Here is a 21915-nt window from a genome sequence, read left to right as displayed (position 1 = left end):
GCCTTGCCGTGCTGCAGATTGATGTACCCATTTGAAGTATAAACACCCGTGTCACCCCACGTACATTTCTGTGGAGGGAAAGGACCGAAGGCTGTGAGGGGGGATCAGGGAGAGCAATTCTGTGGTGAGGCGTGATAGGCTTGGCAAGAGGTTTTGTCGGTGATGACTGAGGAAGTGTTGAGATAATAAGTCTAACACAAAAAGTGTTTAGATAATGCTATCTAAATGCTTGCTGCATTGTGAAACTGCTAGCACACTGGAAAAACACTACAAGTAATTATATTTATTCTGAGTTTCTGGGTGCGCATCTCATACATTTAAAACAAATTCCAGCACAACATGTGAGACGACATACTGGGGTTTCTCCCAGAGTCAGTTTTCCTTGCACAGGAGAGCAAGGAGCTGGCTCTAGGTTGTTTCACCTATCTGCTGAGAGGCTGCGTCTGAGGCCACAGCACAGGGAACCACCGGCTCTGGTGGGCTGCCGACCACCTGCAGCGAGGCTGTTGTATCCACAGAACTCACGTGTTTGTCCATGTCTAGCACTATTTTCCATTCTGGTTTTGTTGTGGTTTCTGCAGAAGTGGTTACTAATTACACTATGTTTCTTAAATGTTTGTATATTGCAGGCTACTGGAGCCGCACCTCTGAATAATGCACTTTGTCTTCTTTCAGCCTGGCCAATGCTCGCAGTCCATCTGCGAGGCAGGGGATGCTACGGGTTACTTGTGAGCATGAGAAATAGCACGGAAATGTTTTGCTTCTCAGGCTGTATGTACACCAGTTATTAGACCAGACAGGTCCTGGTCTCGAGAAGGGGCCTGCAATCATCCCGCCTGCCTAATTGCTGCATGCTCCCTGCTTGGCTCCGGGCAGTGGCAGCCAGCACTCGACCAAGGCAAAGCCCGGGAGAGGTTCTGGGGCTAGCAAGGGCCAAGGGCTGGTTCCAGTAAATCAGTGTGGATAATGCCTCCCTTTGGGGGAGAGATGAGGAGGGTTTAACCATATGATCCTCTGGCTGTGCTGTTTCTTGTAAGGGCCAGAAAATGGGTCCCAGCCTTTTTTTTTTTTTTTTTTTTTAATTAGCTGCTATTGATGAAGTCTCAGTTCCAAGTCCTCTTCTGCACTCGCAGTATGTGCGGAGAAGCTTCCTCTTTCAACACAGCTGCTTGGCAGGTCCCTGCAGCTCCAGTTCCTAAATTGCACCATTGTATGTCATAGAGAAGTGTCCTGCAGATGCAGGTGCTCTGGGAGCGCACCACTGCTCGTTTAAGGATGAGCATAGGAGCTGGGAAAGGTGTGATTAAAAACCAAAGCAAAAAGCCTCTCTTCTCCATTCCCAATACATTCAATCTGTAGTTGGAGGAGCTTTGTCAAATTCAGACCTCACTGGTGATATTTATATCCAGATTATTTAAAAAGAGGTAATTTTCAAACTGTGCTATTGATGTCCTGACATGTGTTTGTGCATGCTGGGGGCTGTAGGTGTCCAGGTGCTGCCGTCTCCTGCCTGGACCATCGCTGTGACCCGCTCGTAGCTGTCCTGCTGCTTGAGACAAACGCGGAGGAAACTGTCATTATGTTCTTACTCTTATGTTCCCAGTTGGTGCCGAGCCTTTTCACGTGCTCTTTTTCGTATACCACATCAACCAAGTGATTAGGAAAACACACCATCATACAAATGAGGCTAATGCTCATGGCTTACTGCTGCCTCTTCTTAGATCAAGCTTGTTAATAAAGCTATTTTGGGGTAACTGTGATTTGGGGACTTTCAGATCCCAACCCTAATTTTGAGGGGAACTAGAACAGCAATAGAGATTATTCTTCATTAAACAACAACCAAAAAATTATTAAAGCAGTCAGTGGCTTTACTGACAATAGCTTACAAACTAAAGGAGAGAAACATGACAGCCAGCAGCCTGGCAGCTTGAGCTCAACGTTCTGGTGCCTGTGTTAGGAAGGGAAGTTCTGAGGTGTGCTCCAAAAGAGCAAAAGTGTACCCAAGACTGGGGTTACATTTATGATGATAAACAACCATTTCAACAACTGTACCGGTGATGAGAGGGTTTTAGAACACGTAATACATACAGTCTTAATTTAGAGTAAGAGAGAATAACATTTGTCAAAGTGCTTCATATAATCCACGTGTGCATGTTCTCATTTTGTACATGCATTCAGAGCTCAGTTACGAAATGCAATTCTTCAGCATTTTTTTTCACTGAGATAAGTTGTAGGGAAATAAGCCCTTTAAAATTTGAATGCAGACTAGCTCATTTTCCGTCAGGTATTTATATAAACCTACTACATATGGGAAAAGTAAGATAATAAATCCATCAGATGTTCTCCTTTCTCTGCCAATGTTGTGTAGTATAAACCTCATCATGTTTTCATAGTTCTCATCTGATTTTTATATATACATAAATTTAAACTCATGTATTTCCTTTAAGTCATTTATAGTAATGGAGGGAATGGTGTTCAGAAAGATTATGGGAAGTCCTAAATGTTGCATTAAAAAGAGATTTAGGTACCTTTTAGGTATCTCAGAAGTTATTTAAGGGAATGGAGATCCCAGAGGAAGTATCTGAAAGACAGTTATTGCCAGTTGCAGGTGATGAGGTGCCAAACTGAAGGTCTGATAAATGAAAACAGTCTTTATTGAAAGGATTTTCTGTGATAAATCTTGTTTGCTTTGTATGGCTAATAGAGGAGAAAACAAAAGTACCTGTAGCACTTAGGAGGAGGACACAGATGTTTGCTTGCGTTACAATAAAAAAAAAAAAAAAAGATAACATTGCTATGTCTTTTTGGGGTTTTCCTCATCAATTTCCTTGCTCTTAAAGCATAGTAGGATTAGTTTCCTACACAAAGAACAGATTCAAAGTTCAATTAAGTGAAATGACATGCAATATTTGTCACTGTGGAATTGCGGTGTGATTTTTTTCTTTATATTTCTATTAATAGAAGCCTTTTACTTAAGTAATGACTTTAATTTTAGTAAATAAGTCTCTTTCAGCAAATAGATTGGAAATAGTCCTTAAAGTATATGCTCAAGAATTTGCTGGCTCAAGACCACAGTGCTCAGCATTCTTAGAGCTTGGCCTGAATGCAGCTACGGCTGGAAATAACACAAAATACTCTGTTTGGGAATGTGACATCACAGCTGCGGCAGCTGTCAGTCACCTCTCAGGGAAAGAGAGGTTTTTGGAAAAAACACCTGTGAAAAGGGGATGATGAGTCCTGCGTGGCATAGCAGAGGTACTGTATAGATTTGCATTCCTTTAAGATGCTTTCAATTTTTATAAAAGAGGGTAAAAGAATAGGTCTTACGAAAATCTGTATTGAAGTTTTGTGATGGGAAGTCACTGCAACTACCACTGGCTCTGGTGGCACTGTTCGTATGCCTGGACAAAAGAAAAAAAAGGAAAGGAAGGAATTAAAAACCTTAAACCCTAAACGGTAGCAGGCTGAGTAAATCCAGCTGAAGTCTTTATCACGAATATATGAAGTGTAAGGTCATAAAAGTATCACTAAGCATTTCCACTTCGTACTACACCCAAGGCTTAAATAATTTTGAATGCTCCCAACATTTTCAAATCCATCAGATGCTTGGGCCTCCTGATTCCTGATGGGGAGCTCCCAGGGTCCGTGAGGCATGCTGCGCTGCCTGGCAGTTTGCTCAGGACGGCCATCCCGCTGTCACCCTTCCACCTGAGGACGTTTTTGCCCTTCTTCGTTTCATTTGCATAGCAATACAAGCTCAAAAGCGTGATCGTAAAGCTGGTCTCGTTCCCTGCGCAATCCTTTAATCTGTGCAGAGAGAGCGTGTAACGCAGCTGTTGAAACGTGGTAGTGCTTCTGTTACTGTGCTGGTTCTGAGCCGCTATGAACTGGCAGCTCAAGGTGGCGCAGCAGACTTCAGAGAACAGGGGAGATGGCCTGGAAGCCATTTCACAGGCCTCTTGGTGCTTTGTGATAACTTCAAATGGCAGAGAGATAAGAGAAGGCACAGAAACAGGTAGGTTTATGAATCTGTAGAGATTGTGGAGTGGGATTCCAAAGCCTGACAGCTTCTGTTTCTGAATGCATTTAAATTTCAAAAAGAAAATCAGTCTGAACATGGTGCCGAGCATCTTCAGATCTCCAGCATGATGTACCCTGTGTGGAGCTGTTGTATGGCACCTTCCTTAGCCCTAGGAGAGCAGCAGGTTGGTCAGCAGCACAGGGTGTGGAGAAAATGCGGTTGGAGGGTTCTAGTGAGGACTGGAACAACGTGTGGGTTTTAGAGACTTGGGCTGAAGTACCTAGGTCTTGGTGTATGCCGAGGTGGTTCCGAAAAGCAGAGTCTGAGAGCTCGGTCTGCCTGCGAAATCAGGCTGTTGGTAAATTTGCTGCATGAATTTCATCCGGCCATGTGTCCTGTCTGCAGCCAGGGTGATTTCTGCAGCTTGGTATTTAAGGAATTGTGTGAAATGTACTAAAGTCAGGAATGTCAGCAGGCTGGGGTGGACGTGCCTTAGTGGAATACATCACCGGGCGCTGACACTATTTTCTTGAAATAAAATTCCTATTTGTTACTCAAGTAAATATTCTACTCAGCATCTGCCAGAAGCTTGTTGGGAGTGCAGGAAGTCTCCAGGCCTTGATCTTTACAATTTTTGTCTTGAAAGCTGATCTTGTGGCACCAATGCTGGCACCGGAGGGAGCATAGCGTTCCTGTGGGTGCTGGGGGCCACCCCAGGAGGAGGGAGGAAGGCTGAGGAAGAGGAGCAGGAAGGGCAGTGGGGTGCAGCTGTGCCTGGCGGGTTCTGTGCTCACCGTGTGTGCTCTGTGCGTGCCTCGTGCTGGCCGTGCTCTGTCCTTCACTGCTCGAGTGTGTGCTGCTGGCCACGCTAGCGTGGTTCTTCTGTGATGTGCCATGGTTTCAGGAAACAAAACTGGACCTAGTACTGTATTTGGATATTTTTTTTGGTCTGTAATTAGTTGTATGTTTTTTTTTTGTTTTTTTTTTTTTTTTTAATCTGAAGCTATTTCATTTTCTGAACTTAATCATTAATTTCAGTGTTAGCTGATTCTCTGAAAAAAATAGTGAGACGTATTCCCTTCCCTGGAAAAACAAACGAATCTTTTGTCTCTCAAACTCTGGTTTTGTCTATTTCTGATTCTGACAGTGTTTATGGTCGGTTGTGACTGTTGCATAAGATGGCACGTGATTTGTTCGTGCCAGACCTCTTTGCAAGAGGCTTGAAAGGGTCCCTGTGTGGTCCCAGAAGGCTATTTTTCCTGCAGTTCAATAGAAGACAAGCAAGACTTTCATAGGCAAACACTGTAGGACGCTTGCAGAATCAGGAGGATTTCTGTGTAATATCCTAAAGACAGGAGTTGAAAATGACTCCTTTACAAATAGCTTTGCTCTCTCCTTTAGAGAGGCTGACCTGCTGCACGCAGAACTCATTGCAGAGATTATCCTCCCGCTTGATCTTACACCAGATTTCGCAGCCTTTTGTATTTAGTAGGATCTTCTTTACATTCAAGGCTATTGTCCTATGTCAGGGAAGTAATGGGTTTCGATGGTATAGTTGGTCTTTTATTTTTGTGTTTCTTGGATGCACACAGTCCATTCCTGTTAGTTGCTTTTCCCTTTAACGTGGGGCAAGAAAGATGGGCGGGTAGGAATACCTGGGCCCCTTTGTTCCCTGTAACTTGAAATTTCTTTTCTTTGTGAAAATGGAAATCTACAAAACCCTTTTATTTCATAGTATTAAATAAATGCCACAAAGTGCCTCTGGGTACAGAATGGTAGCACCAAGGAAGTCTCGCTGCTCTCTTTCATTAAGGGACGTTTTCCCTCCAGATTTTCTCAGCTGACCATTTTCTGTTTTCCTCTGGAAATGTCTGAGGCTTACAGATGGCTAACTTGTGCTGTGGGATGAAAACTTGTTCTACACGATGTGTGGAGTTATACCGGGATTTAGTGAGATGCAAACGGTGTCCTGTTGCAGCCCATCAGTGCTTTGTTTAGAAAGAAGCAGTAGTTGAGCAGTTGGTCGTATTAAATGCAGTTGCCTGCGTTAATCCATTTTGGTCAAGGTAGTTAAGAGGTGGCTTGAAAATGATGGCTGGTCCTGTGCCAAAGCCAGCAGCTGTAAAACTACGTGCAGCTATTGTATCGGACCAAAAAGTCACCGCATCATTACCACTGCAGCTTTGTACATTTTTCGCTGATCACAATGATAAAAAAGCATGAAACACGGTTGTGCGTTTTTTTTTTTTCTTGTGACTTTGTTGCAAGGGATATTTAGGTAAATAGTTGGCAATGATGGAAGTTACTTAATGGGTGGAATTAAGTAGGAAAGGTTTAAATAGCATTCACTTTAAATCAAATTTGATCATCAGTAGCTGATCTGTTGTTCATCTTAGACCATTGCCAGCTTCTTGTAACAAATGCTTTTATTTCCTCTAATGGAGGTTCTCATGAGGTGTTGTACAATCATCTTCCTGTTCCTTCCCTACTCTTGTTCAGCTAGAATCAGTTTCAGAGTTAATTTTGAAGAACTGCCTTTTCTTTCTGAAGACCCTTATTTTTACCTCTTAAATCCTGGTTAAGGGCCTCTTTGTTTGTAATGATCTTATTAACGGAAACAGGCTGGAAAACGCATCTTTGAGAGAGGTGCCAGCACTGTTAAATAGCTGTCCAGGGAGAGGTCGTTCTGTTGTACAAGATCATCAGTCAGTCCTTGACACTGCACTCAGTAGCCACAAGTGACAAACCCTAAGAGCGTATTTTGAGCCAGTTTGGCCTCTGAGGCTATGAAATCACTCCTGTGAGTTCATTAACATGCTAATTACATTTGTTTCTTTTTTGTCTCCCCACATCTCCAGTGAACATTTGTCATGTGCCTTCACATTCTTTCTTCATGGGGAAAGCAATGTGTGCACCAGTGTGGAGATTGCTCAACACCAGCCAATCTACCTGATCAACGAGGAGCATATCCATATGGCCCAGTCCTCACCATCGCCATTCCAAGGTAAGGGAGGTAGTTTGGGAACGTCATGTGCTTATCCTCACTGCTGTGTGGCTCCTGGTGATGTTATCTTCAGAGGTGAATTAAAATAAGATTAAGGAATTCTTCAAATAACTTAAATTTCTTTTCAGGAAATTGTGGACATGAGGCAAAATGTTGTTAGGACCTCAAAACTATAGCTAGCCATAAATTGTCTGCAAATTTTCCAGAGCTTTCTGTTCATTAATATGGGTTCTGAAAGTATGCATATATAGTAAATAAAAAGAAGTGTATATTTTTTGTTAAAGGACTTATTATTTTAAAACATGAGTGCATTGATTCCATTTTCTTGCATGGTGTCTAGGTCATTGGGTTCAAACCCATGACTTTAATACTGCAGGGATACTAATACTGAGGGTTGAAGGTACATCAGAAAGAATGAAAAGTCTGATTATATATTTGCCAGTGTAAGAAATTAGGGTTTTACAGAACTAAGTTACAGCTTCTTAAAATCATGATGCAATTGCAGTGCAAATCTCTACCCCCCAAGTTTGGAATAATTCAGTCATTGAGTTATACTGTTATTACAGGCTGAAATTGTAATTTCAAAGTAATCAAAGCAAGAGATCTTTATAAAGTTAAACATTAAAGAAACACCGAGAGATTAGAAAATGAGTGCTTATAGAAATTTTGTTGAAAAATGTTTCATTACAAAATGTGAAGTTTTGGCAGAAGTGTAGACACTTAAATCATTTAAGATTTTATTTCAGTGAGCTAAGTTGATTAGTCTCTCAAATCAAATATGACTAAAAGCAAAACTGAGTCTGAATAGAAGTATCTGTCATAGAGCAACTAGTTTTCCCTGTTTGTCATGGCTATAGTATTCTTCAGGTACTGTTTCTATCCTTTTTAATGCTGAGAAGGCCCTAGCATCATGTGTTCTGGTAAAAAAAAAAAAAAAAAACAAAAAAAAAAAACCACAAAACTGTTGTTGAGTATCTGTCTCCCATTATTTCCGTATATGGCCATACCTTTGCCATGGTGAGTATCATTCCAGTACACGTGATAACTTCAGTGTTGATATCATTAGTCTAAACTGAAAAAAAAAAAAAAAAAGTTTTTTGGCTCAGTAAGTTTGCTAATGCAGTGACATGAAGCTTTAAATCCATGCCCTTACCTGATTTTGCAGTGGCTTTTCCCTGAAGACAGCTCCTTAAATCAGCACACAAATGGAATATTGAGTCAAGCTGGGCACAGAATGCCTGATATTATTGGAATACACGTACTGTAGGCACTATTTATTGTTTCTTATTTTGCAGTTTTGGTGAGTCCTTATGGTTTGAATGGTACACTCACGGGCCAGTCATATAAGATGTCAGACCCAGCAACGCGTAAGCTGATGGAGGAATGGCAGTATTTTTACCCTATGGTGCTGAAGAAAAAAGAAGGGATGAAAGAGGAAGAAGAGCTGGGATATGACAACGATTTCCCTGTGGCAGTTGAAGTCATTGTTGGTAAGTTTCAGTATTCTGCCTGAAGGATTTTCTTCTTCCACATGCTTAAAAAAAATCTAATTAATCAGAAACAGCTATTATAATTTTCCTATCTTCTCTTGTAGCTCTCTTGACACTGGAACATCTGACTAGTTATCTTGCCTCAAGCTTCTTTACTCCCTGTATCCCACATGCTATTATTCACATTATCAAGCTACTTGTTTCATCCCTGTACTGGTTGTAGAGGGCTGAATGTTTATTAGTATGTGAATTTCGTTAGCTCTTTGTATTTCAGATAAGTTTTGTCTAATTGACATTGAAAACAAGTAGAAGAGACTAGGGCTGCTGAATATTATATGGTGTGTTTAAGACTTTTGTTCTTCCATTTCTTTCTAGGTGGTGTAAGGATGGTGTATCCTTCAGCCTTTGTTCTCATCTCCCAGAGTGACATTCCTGTGTCACAGAATGCTGCCAATACTGGAGGCCATATAAATGTGGGACAGCAGGGACTTGGAAGCATGAAAGATCCTGCTAGTACCTGTGGGATGCCACTCACTCCACCCACTTCTCCAGAGCAGGCTGTTATGGGTAAGCAATACGCCCAGCAGGCTGCAGTCATTCTTCCATTTTTGCGTAGCTCACAGTGGGAGGAGAGTGTTGATTCATTGTTGTACAAGGGTGTAGTGAACGTACAGGAATATGTAGCTCATTTTGTACAGAACTAGAAATAGAGCATTTAACTAGTTATTTGTGTTGGTGGAATAAAAATTTGCAAATACTAGCTACCCACAACAGCTGGGTTTTAATTAGGGGCCATTCAAAAGAAAAGTACAAGTCTCCGGAACTGGTGACAAAGAGCTGGGCTTCCCAAATGGGGTCAGATATGGACTTGCATCATCTGCAAGTGGCACACAGAGTGCTGCGTTATACGTGCGTTATACCCATTTTGTCTGGGTGGAGTATGCCCCTTTCAAGCAATTGGATCCATAGTAGTTGTAATCTTGGAAGCTATCCAAATATTTGGTAGGTAGGGTGCTAGATCCTTAGTATTTTGCTTCTTATAAATAAATAAATATATCCTGTTGCTCCTCAGAAATGAAAATAAATATATATACAGTCTGTTGTCATCCGGGATGCAGATGAGATCTTCACATTAGTTGTTGTTAGGGAAGTTACGTTGCAACAAATTCAGGATTGCAGTTTCAAGTGAGGACTAAGGAACAGAGGAGTCATACATTTGTGTGCAAACAAGGACTTTGGAATAGAGGAGTCAAACGTATGCTTGTGTGCAAACATCTAAGATGAAGAAGTAAAAAAAAAAAAAATGAACTATCTGATACGGGAAAAAAATAAACTGACTTTTGTTAAAAAAAATGTTTTCAAGGTATGTTTACAGCTATTTTTTTCTGTATAGATTGTCTTCTGAACATGTTTTTTATGAACCTACCAATTAATAACAGAATCACAAAATAGTTGAGGTGGGAAATGATGTCTGGAGATCATCTCATCCAATCTGCCTGCAGAAGGCAGGGCCAGGCAGAGCAGGCTGCTCAGGACATCATCCACTTAGGTTTTGAGTATCTCCAATATCAGACACTTCACAGCCTCTCTGGACAGCCTGTTTCAATAGCTGACTGCTTTCACAAGAAAAAGTTATTTCTCATGTTTAAATGCAATTTCCTGTATTTCAATTTGTGCCCACTGCCTCATCTCCTTTCAACGGGTACCACTGGCTGTATCCTCTCTGCTCTCCGCAGCAGGTATTATTTATCCACATTCCTCCCCCAGCATTCTCGCAATTGCCTTGTAACTTTTCTTAATAATGATTTCACAAGCACTGGCATGCTTTATGCTTTGCAAATGAAAATTTTTCGGAATAGAGTTCTCAGTTCTCAGATTGTCTCAGTTAGCAAAATCGTTAGAGACCACTCCCCACTGGACAGCCTTCTGCCAGAGGCCTCTCAGAAACATTTCAGCCTTCATTGCAGTGGAATCTTCAATACACATCTGTCAAGGAGCATCTGTTCATGCTGCCCGAAGTACATGAGCGGAATAATGGATTTAAACTTTATTTTTGAAAGTATTTGAAGCAGTTGCAAAACACTAAATACACTTTTTTTGAACTTGTTGATTAGTGTCTGCCATGACAGAGCAGGAGACATGAAGTTCCTACAAGTTTCTGGGAGAGTAAGCTCCCAGATGGGGCTGAGGAATCCTTTCAATACCCTCACGGAGGCGTAGGGAGATACTGGGCTGGCTTAGCACTTAATAGATACCTCTGTCAGATGAAGAGGATCAATCTTGATGCAAAACCCAGGAAAATCATCATCATCTCCACTGCCATGGAAGTACTTGTCCATGAACAGTGCTTGTGAATGAATACAATAGAAAAAATACAGAGTATCTACTGCTAATAATTCTACTCAAGTAGAATCTGAGATATAAACTCACCTTGAATAGTATTTTTCAAGGCAATTGATAGTTTAAATAAGGAAAAAGCAAGTTACTTTATTAGTAACTGAAGCAAGACAATCTACTTCTAAATAATCTAGAGATTGTTAAAGTATCTGATGCAGATTAAAATGTGCAAAATTGCCATTGTATTTTTAAATCTTTCAGATCCCTAAGAAATTTATATAATATCACAAGCGAGTTCAATGCTTAAAAGCTATTAACATCTAAAAAATGTTCAGACCGTTCGATCTGGCACCCGCAATTTCTGTCAGTTTTCTGCTGTTGTTTAGAAGGGCAATATGAAACTGGTGCCTCCCCAGTGAATAACGAAAGGATTCCATTATATTGTATCATTTACGATTTTAAAAGACCTTGACAAATTGGAGAAATGGATTGGAAAAACATGGCATGCTGTTTGGAATTGGTAAATGGGATACATAAACTGGGTTAATCTGAGGCACATGAATAATCCTTCAGTTCTGCCCTGGACTGGTAAAAATGTGGTTGTAGTTCCATGTCCAGTTTTGAGCACCATTATTAAACAAAGATGTGGACACACTGGATGGAGTCCAGAAAAGCGCAGTACGAATGGTTATAGATTTTGCAAACAGGGCCCACAGGGAAAGATGGAAAGAATTGAGGTTGTTTAGTCTAGAGAAGAGAAATTTGAAGGAGAGACAGTGAAACAATCTTCAGAGACATAAAAGGGAAAAAGACTAATCTTTTCTCTGCAACCAGTAAGTAATGAATTTAAACTAGAGCAAAGCAAATCTAGGTTAAACATGGGGAAAAACTTTCTCTGAGTAAGGATAATTAAGTGTTAGAATAAATTGGCTGGTGGGAAGCTACCATTAGCAGAGAGGTGCAGGGGTTGTTTGTTTTTTTTTTTTTTTTCTTTTTCTTTTTTTCTTTTCCTTTTTCCTTTTTTCAATTCAATATTTGATCAGGGATGAAACGGGATAGACTTCAGTATCTCTTCAGTATGCTCTACCAAGCATACTTTATATGATTGGGTCTAAAGTATGGAACAAAATAATTTGCCACTGAAACTAGGGAATAGGATTTTTTCACGTGTAGGACCAGGGTGCAGCAGTGGGATTACCAAGTGACCACTGGTGAGTGGCTGTTTGCCTCCTGTTGTATTTACACCATTATATGACAGTTATTTGGATGTCCGTGTGTGTTCCCGTATCTTGTCAGTGATTTTCATGGCTAGAAGTTAGTGTCAGAGTATGAGAATGAAACGTTTGTGCCTGCTGTGAAGTGCCATTTCGTACTATGGCACATCTAGCTGCACTGTGTGTATAAACATACTACAGAATTTTGGAAAGCAATAGGTAATGCATTCAAATGTAATTTCAAAGCTTTGGTAGCCCATTAGTTATCCTCCCTTACCTCCTATCTCCCCCTGTCCATTGCACTATTTTTTCCTAACCACCACTTCTAACTCTCCTGCTGTTAACTTACACAATGTGTACGTGTGTGCGCTGTTTGTTACCGTGTCATGTTCATAAACAAAGTAAAACATCTGAAAGCCAGTGAAACAAATTGTCAGAGCCTCTGGCCTCAGCATGTCTGGGAACGTGTTTCTGACTGCCTCCTTTTTATTAGCATTCTTTGCCAAAAGAGAAGCAGGAAAGTTCCGACTGGAGGAAATAACTGTAAGCGTGAAGAATGAGAGAAGATAGGGAGTTAGGCAGCTTGTGTGCAATTTTAAAAGGTGTATTTTAAAAAGTGACCTAGTGGAAATCAGCAGAACTGCCTTGTTAGATGCAGTGATGTATGGCAGTGAATACTTTCAGCGTTTCATTCTTAAGGCTTTTAATTTGAGTCAGGCAGAAGGACAAAGTGTTCTGTACACTGATGTGACCTTGTTAAAATGCGGCATATCCTTACTTAGTTTTCCATCCAGAGCACAGAATACAGCGTTACTCAGCTGCCAGGCCAAATGAGCCTAAAGCTCCCTCTGCTGTTCCAGTTTGGGTTTTTAAGGATGACTGTAGTAGACTTCCATTAATATGAACAAAAACATTTCATAGTAGAGAAAGAAACATCTGCTTATTTATCAATAACTGATAAAGTTTCTGCATCACAGACAGAAAGAAATGAAGTATGGAATGTAAATTGGAAATTTCAGGTTATTAACTGTTGGAGTTATATTTTCACTAGTTATCTCTTCAATAATCATGCAGTATTATTGGGAATCTCACATACTACGTTGCTAGTATATACTAATCAGTTGTTGAACAATTTCTGTAATGTACACATCCAAATTGTAAGGTTTTACTGAAGCAAGTTTTGATTCTGATATATCAATTCAAGCATAACTTAAAGAAATAATGTCACAGTATTCCATTCATTTCTTCATTGAGGTTTTATCTTGAGTATAAACAACTGGTTCTTGCTTTCAAATAGTATACATAAATTATGCTCTAACATTAATTCTTAATTTATATTCCAGGAGAAAGCGGATGTTCTCAGAGCAGTATCAGCCATTCAGCTGTACAGGAGGGGACAGTCAGTGTACACAGTCCAAAGAAATCAAGCAAGATTACTCCAAAATTTCACAATCATATGGTTCACCGTGTCTGGAAGGAATGCATCCTCAACAGGTCACAGTCCAAGTAAGGCAGCACTCCTGATATTTTTTATTATTAATAACACATAATATGTAGTTGAAATGTTAATAATTGTGCCTTAGATAATGCTATTCTGACAGAATTTTTTTGACACTAATCAAAGCTAATGATGCAGAACAGCATTATCAAAGAAAATTTGTTACTGCATTCAGCTGAAAACTCCTAACACTATTAACATTGTGTTTGCACTTGCATATATTAATTGCGATAGGCTTTGAGGTTAAAAATCTATAGTAGGTGCCTTCAGCTAGATATTTTCAGTTTTAACGATTGCAGTGTCTTGCTCCAGTTTTAGTTCCTAGACTACAAGTAGTGAAGAACAAAGAATATACGTTTGATATTTAGAACCCTATGGGTAATATTTGTGAAGCATTACATTACATATGCTGGACTAAAATTCCAATCAATAAGGATATGGTAAAGTATTTCTGTTAGTATTGTATGCCTTGAATTTTAAAGTCTATTCATGGCATGATGTGCCCTAAAAATCCTTATTTTTTCAGTATTTCTGTACAATTTACTCATTGGATACGTCAGAAGAATTTTCAGATGCAGTTTAAATTGCTTGGCCCTTGTTTCTTGTGTTCAAACTCCAGACAAAACTATCTGTTTTAGAGCTGGTAACATCCTCCCATACAAATCAGACTGTGAGTTTCTAGGTGTACCAGAGGGAATTACTGTTAAATATGCAATTCTATTTCAAAGGTGAAGTAGAATAAAGTAATTTATTTGAGGCTAATGTGAATTTATGCATGTGTATTCTTTAAGTTTTGTTTTACACAAGGTGATGATTACTAAAATTGTTTATTCCTCAGGAGGAGTCAAATTACAACTGCAAATTTGGAAGAGGAAGTTCCTAACAATACTGTTTCTTGGGATTTTGTGGATCCAGTCCAAAGAGTCAGTTGTTCTTGTTCCAGGTGAGCTTCGAAGACAGTAAGCATTTCTCATATTGAAAGAGCATGTTCGATTCAAACAGCGGCGTGCTTTTCAAAGTGAGTTATGTTTTAGCTCCGAAATGAGGAAACTAATATCAAAACTGTGCACATCAATCACATTCAGGTGATTAATAAGCATCTCTTGTCATTGTCCACTTGCCGCACTTTCCACCTTAAGTGGAAAAATGATCCCAGACTGAAGAGTGGGGACTAGAATCACTCACACATTTCTCATTTGTAATGAGCTCATCCTTCAGGCTTTTCAAATAGAAACGCTGATCCTGCCATGCTGATTAAATCCTTTGGTATCTGGTTGTTTGATTTGTGTTTTTTTGTTTTGTTTTGTTTTGTTTTGTTTTGTTTGTTTTACTACTACAAGAAGGATCTACTCAGGAATTACAGTCAATACAGTGGCTAGTGATGTGGCTGAAATGATCCTCTGCTTTTTGGGTGGTTTAGGCATAGCTGTTTTGTTGTTGTTATTGTTACTGTTTTTCTTTTAATAGCAGGGCAAGCTTGAGAATAATGCTGTAGTTAGTGATATTAAAATTAATGCATTGTCTCACCAAATCTTTAAATGTGTTACCGGCCACAGCAGTCTCTGTAGATCTTTAAGAATAGATTTGGCTGTCATAGAAATTGAGGAATATAGCATTCTCTGGATCTCTGAAGAGTTGTTGTTTAGAAATTTCCATTGTACAAAATGAAATGAAGCATGATTGTGCCCTTGTACTTTTTGTGTTTGACTTCTCATGAAGCAGGTTCTTCTTTGTGTATTTAGAAGAAGAGATAAAGGGATGCAATGGAACTGTGCGTCATGCAGAGGGCAGAGCGTTCAGTCTGGACAGACTGTGATGTATTCTAAATGAAAGCATTGCTCTTCTGCAGCCTTGCTCTTTACTCTTGATTATTATTGGCTGTATATATGCTTAAGAATGTGGAACAGATAAATCTTTTGTTGAGATACTGAGTGCTTTCGGTAGAAAACTGAAGTCCAGACTTCCCTGGAAAGCTTGGGGAACCAGTAATGGAAGCCTGAATCTATAGGTAGGTTCAGCTGCATTTCACACAGTTTCTTAACACCTCCGCTGATGACTACATCATGCTGAAGGTAGTAAATACAGCAACAGGGAAATTTAAACATTATGTTTGAAGTGAAGGAGGAACCTGATTTCAAACAGCAATAAATGCGTGCCATGCAGTTCTCTGTATAGCCACAGAAGCTGGACAGCTACAGTCATATGAATATAATTGTTTAGTCATATGTGCCCATGTACTGTATAAATGCAAGCATAAATATGAAGATGTGATCTTAAATATGGAATCATAAAGCGTTGTCAGATAGCAGCAAATGCAATCTTCTGTTGACCAGCTTTGTGTATAGAGTAACAAGAGTATCTAAAAAAAAAATTTCTTTGGTCACTGAGTTCTGGGGTCACATTCATGTGGCAAATGATAGAGAAATCAGCTCAAGGAAATGCTGTAAGCACGTGCTTAAGGCAAATCTTCAGTTACTAGGGCATTAGGTCTGCATTATGGGTGATTGCATCTAAGGACCACCTATGGCACAGAGAACTTGTAACGTTTCCTGATAACACAAAGAAAACAAACACAAATAAAGTCAGGACAATACCACACAACATAGATAACCATCTGAGGAAACAGGAAAAAGACGTAGTACAAGTAGTTGTGCTTTGTACCATTTGACAGCCACTGTGTACTATAAAACCTGGATGTTTTCATAACTAAGTCATAAAAGCAGAATGGGTTTTCTTCAGTCTATTAGTCTACCTTATTTGAAAGAATGTAGTTTATCTCATCTTTGTGAATAAGAAGCATATTACATGTTTCGAAGGTTTTTTTTCTTTAATAGATATTGCAGTTTATAAACAAAAATAGGGATGGAGTGATTTATGTTTCCTTCATATATGTGTGTGTGTATGTGTGTATATATATATATATATATATTTTTTTTTTTTTTAAACTAATTATACTTACTTATTTAACCTGACCTGGAGGAAACTGACATGAAAGTACTCTGCTGTGTATTGCCTCTGTGGACTAAAACAATTCAGATCTGTATCTTTAGTAACAGATGCTCAGCAGAGTACAAGAGCAGTGGTGTAGTTCCACAGCAGTCATTTTATTGAAAAGCTATCTTTCTTTAGGGTAATGAAAACAGTAACCTGATTTTTATTTTATTTTTCTCATTACCTGCTGATCTGAGCAGTACTGAGCTTTTGTAAACATTAAATCCTCTTTGCTTCAAATCCTACTTTCTGGAGACTGTCATTCTCCGTTTTATAGGTCAGAGATGCTGCAGCCAAGTTGAGTTGAACAGCCTGGTGCGGATCACATGACTTTTCCAGAATCTGTTAAATGATCAGGAATAGATTCAGATTCTTGATGCTATCCTTTTTTTATCCCGTTAGATTACATAACTTTATAAACCACCAACTGAATTGTTTTTGTCTCTGTTTCCAGGCACAAGGTTTTCAAACAGCGTTGTGCTGCTGGTTCCAGCCGTCCCCCAACGATAAATCAGCCAGGATTCAGTGTGGGAACATCGTCATCTTCGTCGTTGCCACCTTCTGCCTCTTCAAAGCACAAAACAACAGAAAGACAGGAAAAAGGAGATAAACTGCAAAAAAGGCCTATGATGCCATTTCACCATCGGCCCTCTGTGACTGAAGAGCTGTGCATGGAGCAGGACACGTCAGGGCAGAAACTGGGATTAGCAGGAATGGATCCCTCTTTAGAAGTCCCTAATTCCAGAAAATATGAGAAGCCGCTATCTATACCTGCTAGAAATCCAAGCAAGCAAATTAATATGAATCCTATGGATTCACCCCATTCCCCTACTTCCCCTCTGCCTCCCACACTTAGCCCCCAGCCAAGAGGTCAGGAAGCAGAGAACCTGGACCCTCCTTCCGTACCTGTAAACCCAGCACTCTACGGCAGTGGGCTGGAGCTCCAGCCGTTGCCCAGCTTAGAAGATAGGACAGTTCTTGTTGGACCGAGGTTACCTCTGATGGCAGAGGTCAGTGAGACAGCATTATATTGTGGGTTAATTCAGAACAATGAGTCACTAGATATGTGGAGGACCTATAGCGTCCCCCCAAGCGATGATCCAGAATTCAGGCCACCGGATCTTCCATGTGAGAGGTATGATTCCAAGATGGAAGTCAACTCGGACAGCACTGCACTGAAAAGGTAAGAGTGAAAATTGATCTGAACGCTGGTTTTATTGTATTAAACAACAATGAAACTCTGCTTTTGGTTGTAAGCATGCAATTCACTTTTGATACCAAAAGCATAGGGACGAGGAGGGTGTAGAAGGTGGGACCTCTCCCTGGTAATTTTGTGTGACAGGGATATTTGGTAGGAAAATAACCAATGAAAAGAGATTTTTAATAGCAGTTTTCTCATCTAATTTCTTTGCTGCCAAATAAAAGTTCTGCAACAGGTAGAAGGCTTCACTGTAGCATCAAAGGCAACGTGTGCTGGAGTCAACATTGAATACTCAAGTAGAATTGTGCTGTTGTAATACGCGTTGTTTTTTCATATCTAGCCTTCTGTTGGACATTGGAACAACTGATGAATCTTTTTTGTAACCTATATCAAAATAATTGAGCAATTGGAAGCAATTTAATAAGCTTATAAAAACAAAATCTGTGCTCAGTTCTGCAACTTTACAGCAACATACGTGTTTGGTTTCAGCTAGTGAGGCGCTGTTTATGGCACTGGAGAGGCACTTCAGTGCGGTTTCTCCAATTGTGTGGTTTTAAAATTGCACTGTACCCCACGCTTTCTAGAAGTAATAGCTGATTCTTTATTATGGAATGAGCCTGCTTTTTTGTAATGGCATCAGTACTGTGAAGCCAAGATAGGTCCTTTACTGTTTGCTTCAGCCTCTGTGGTGTTGAAACCGCAAACACTGTCAGACTGCCTTGTCTACAAAGAAATTAGTAAATATGATCTCTTAGAAATGCTGCAGCTTCTAATAGTGTCTCCTTCAGTAGGGAATGTGAACTACCTAATGTTACAGAATTTTCAGCTTTTTTTATGTGTTTCCTTTTATGCAAAGATATTTCATATCAACTGTAGCCTGAGTGTCTGAATTAATTACATGCAGGCTTAAAAATGAGTTTTGCATTCTGACAATGCGTAGAAGAAATGCAGCAAAGAGTAGTTAATGAAAATGACTAAGCTAGAATTAATTAAAGAACACTTTTTTAGTTGTGACAACATTGATTTTGATAATTACTGATAATTACTTTGATAAAAACTTGCTAGGCTGAAAAGGTTATATGTATGTACTTCAAAGAATATTGATTTAGTAACAAGTTTCACTTTTCTCTCATTGTCCAAGTGTAAGTTCTTATTACAGTGGGGTGTTTGATACTAAATGTAGGCAAATGCATCCTTTATTAGAGAAAACTTGTATTCCTGCTATATCAAAAAGAATGGAATAAGACATGGGCTGTATTTGTGTGTGACAGCTACAGATCTTAAGAACTGTTCTTTTTCTCTGCTGCAAAAGGTATGCTTGGTTTGTTTCATGGTGACTTTGTTTGCTTGTTTATTTTTACTTCCAGGCTCTTAGCACAACCTAATAAACGGTTTAAAATTTTGGAAGAACAGAAACCAGTGCAGACACTGAACTATCTTGATCCCTTGCCTCTAATACAACAACCAGGAGAAGGCTTGGGAGATGCTAGTGACCCTTACACTTTTGAAGATGGTGACATAAAGTACAGCTTCACTGGCAATAAAAAATGCAAACTCGGGGCAGAAAAAGATCCTTTGAAAAAGAACAAGGTAACGTAAATCCAGAGTTTTTGTCATTAATGTTCTCTCTGGGGGGATAGTACTGTGGTGCACTATTTGCTCTACAGCTCTCAGAAAGACACAAACCTGTTACACTGGGCATGCTCAGAGGGATTCTTTCTTGCTCAGGCACACAGGAAAAAGGTTCGTTTCAGCGTGGTATTTTGGAACCAGCATTTGCTGGCATCCTTCTGAACCCATGTGTAGATGAAAACACTGCTGTTGCAAGGAACGCCTACTCTTTATGTATATTCAGCTTGACCACAGCATGTTCCAGATTTAAGCCAAGAAATAAAATAATTCAAGCCTTATATTCGCTTGTAGAGGCAAAAGGATTTGCTGGACATTTTTCTTACTTTCTTGAGCTTCACATATCACGTCACCGCAATGAAATTTGCACTTAAAATTCTAGATGTGTTTTCTAAAGAAATCAAGGTGGCTAACTTTCTGTACTGCCTATCGGAGTTATCTGATGTGTGCGGAATCCTTTGTAAATCGTATACTATGTTACTTCATGTTTTTCCTGATACTAAGATGAGTGTCAGACAACTGTGTTCTTTTTCCTTCTTAAAATTTGTACTTCTCAAAACATTGAATCAAGAGCCCTGAGTTTAGCTTGACATAGGAAAGCCAATAATACAGCAGTCATTCTTATTCAGATTGAATTCATATCCATTAAAATTCTTGGATTTTTTGTATAGTCAGAAGATGGAATTGGAACCAAGGAAATCCCCACAACAGGTCATTCTACACCAGTTCCTGATGGAAAAGATGCCATGTCTATTTTCAGTTCTGCACCTAAGACTGGTGAGTAAAATCTCTTTAATTCACTCTGCAAATCAAAAATACTCAAAGCTACACAAAAAATCCCAAAGAAAAAAAAAAAAAAGGATACTGAACACAGTACCATAACATGAAAGTTACAGACAGCTTCTGATATGGAGCTTGATTCTGCTTGTCCTTCTTATGACAACATAAATATTTTTTTAAATATTGAAGTTTAACAGTAGCTGCCTTTGTTCTTTCCAAATCACCATTGCTTAAAATTTGACTGCCAAGCTATTTCTAGTCTACATCATAGAAAAGGGACCTCAGTGATTCTTGCTTCTTCCCTGTTTAGAGTGAGAAGTAAAACTGGAAAAAAAAAAAAAAGAAAAAGAAAAAAAAAAAGGCAATTTTTTGGTTTTTAAGTTTGCTGCTATTTTTCATCTATTTTTTCCATTCTTTTTGATAGATACCCGGCAAGACAATGCTGCAAGCCGAGTAGGCTCTAGTAGCCTCACACAGGTGACAGATCTGGCACCGTCACTTCATGATCTAGATAATATCTTTGATAATTCAGATGAAGACGAGCTTGGTGTAAGTCTTTAATTGAGTGTTCTGTGAATTTAAACCCTATCAAAAGAAAGATGCTGCAATTGTAGTGGGGAACAGTTATCTCTTAATAGAGAGGAGGGACAGTTTTCAGGGCAGGCTTCGTTTTTAACTAGGAATAATTGAAAGCAAACAGACGTATCCTTTAAGGATATCTGCAAAAGAGAAATCATCACTGTGTACAGTTCGGGAATATTAGAAGATGAGTTAGGTAATGTCAAAGCTTGTGTCATCTGACATTTTTTTGGTCATGAAGAGAACCTGTATACTGTGAGGAAAATCAGCTAACTTGCTGTCACAGTCATTGCAGAGACAGTCTGTAAGAGTAATTCCTTAGGTAAAGCAATGCAGTTGCCTTTTGAGTGCATTAGATCTAGTTGAGTGTCTTTAGATTTTTGTCAGTAGTTCGTGTTTCTGAGAGCTGTGGGAAGGATTTTAGTTTCATTGACTGATGATTTGTTCTTTAACCATGTTTGAGAAGCTGCACAAAGGAAAAATAAATCCAAATTTATTGAAATGATTCTTGGAAGCATGTTTCTTTGTATGTCTATGAGCAGTTTATTCTGTGCAAAGACAACAAATTAGGAAATAGACAAGGAAAAGCTGATTTACATTGATAACCTGGAAACAAACAAACAAACAAAACCAACCACAAGACTCATGGAAACTTGAATAATTACTCTTTTTGAGCTTAATAGCCATGTTGTTACAAAAGTGATCCTAAACTGACTGATGATAGATAATACGGCTTAAAACTGTAATTTCTGGTTCTTGGCAGTACTTTTCAAGTACACCACTTTCTTTCTTTATTTACCATTTCTCCCTGTTCTGTGGTTTCACACAAACTGCAGTTAAGATGTCACCGTTAATATACCAATCTACTAGAGAAATATTTTGTCAAAAAAAAAATAATGTTTTTCTGTGAAGTTGGCTTGGGTGAACCTCATGTTCTTCCTGCCTTAAAACTTGTGATGTGTTCAGCTGTACCCTGTAGTCTCTGTTGATGGCATTCTTACTCTCAGTGACACGTCCTCAGTATTATCTCAGTTCTTTGTATTACTTTAGAGTAATCCAAACATGGAAGAAAGAGTAGTCACATGAATTTCAAGCTCAGTGTTTGTAATAATGATTTGTGTATATACAGATACATTTGTGTGTTTCTATGTGTCTGTGCATGTGTATACCC

The 21915-nt window shown here is 39.3% G+C and overlaps 1 protein-coding gene across 2 annotated transcripts in view; it reads left to right on the top strand.

Annotated features, from left to right (window-relative positions):
• Positions 1 to 21915, top strand: part of MED13L (mediator complex subunit 13L) — a 191737-nt gene that overhangs the window by 131141 nt on the left and 38681 nt on the right. For both annotated transcript variants that reach the window (XM_084297308.1, XM_084297307.1), the window contains 9 exons: positions 6880 to 7025; positions 8321 to 8515; positions 8891 to 9082; positions 13410 to 13572; positions 14403 to 14507; positions 17010 to 17738; positions 19124 to 19346; positions 20057 to 20162; positions 20590 to 20714. In XM_084297308.1, coding sequence (XP_084153434.1) covers positions 6880 to 7025; positions 8321 to 8515; positions 8891 to 9082; positions 13410 to 13572; positions 14403 to 14507; positions 17010 to 17738; positions 19124 to 19346; positions 20057 to 20162; positions 20590 to 20714 — 1984 coding nt within the window. The remainder of the gene's footprint in view (positions 1 to 6879; positions 7026 to 8320; positions 8516 to 8890; positions 9083 to 13409; positions 13573 to 14402; positions 14508 to 17009; positions 17739 to 19123; positions 19347 to 20056; positions 20163 to 20589; positions 20715 to 21915) is intronic.

The sequence above is a fragment of the Netta rufina genome, assembly GCF_964035555.1.
Source record: "Netta rufina genome assembly, chromosome: 17".
Lineage (NCBI taxonomy): Eukaryota > Metazoa > Chordata > Aves > Anseriformes > Anatidae > Netta > Netta rufina.
The sequence above is the reverse complement of the archived record's forward strand: the minus strand, read 5'-3'. Positions and strand labels throughout refer to the sequence as shown.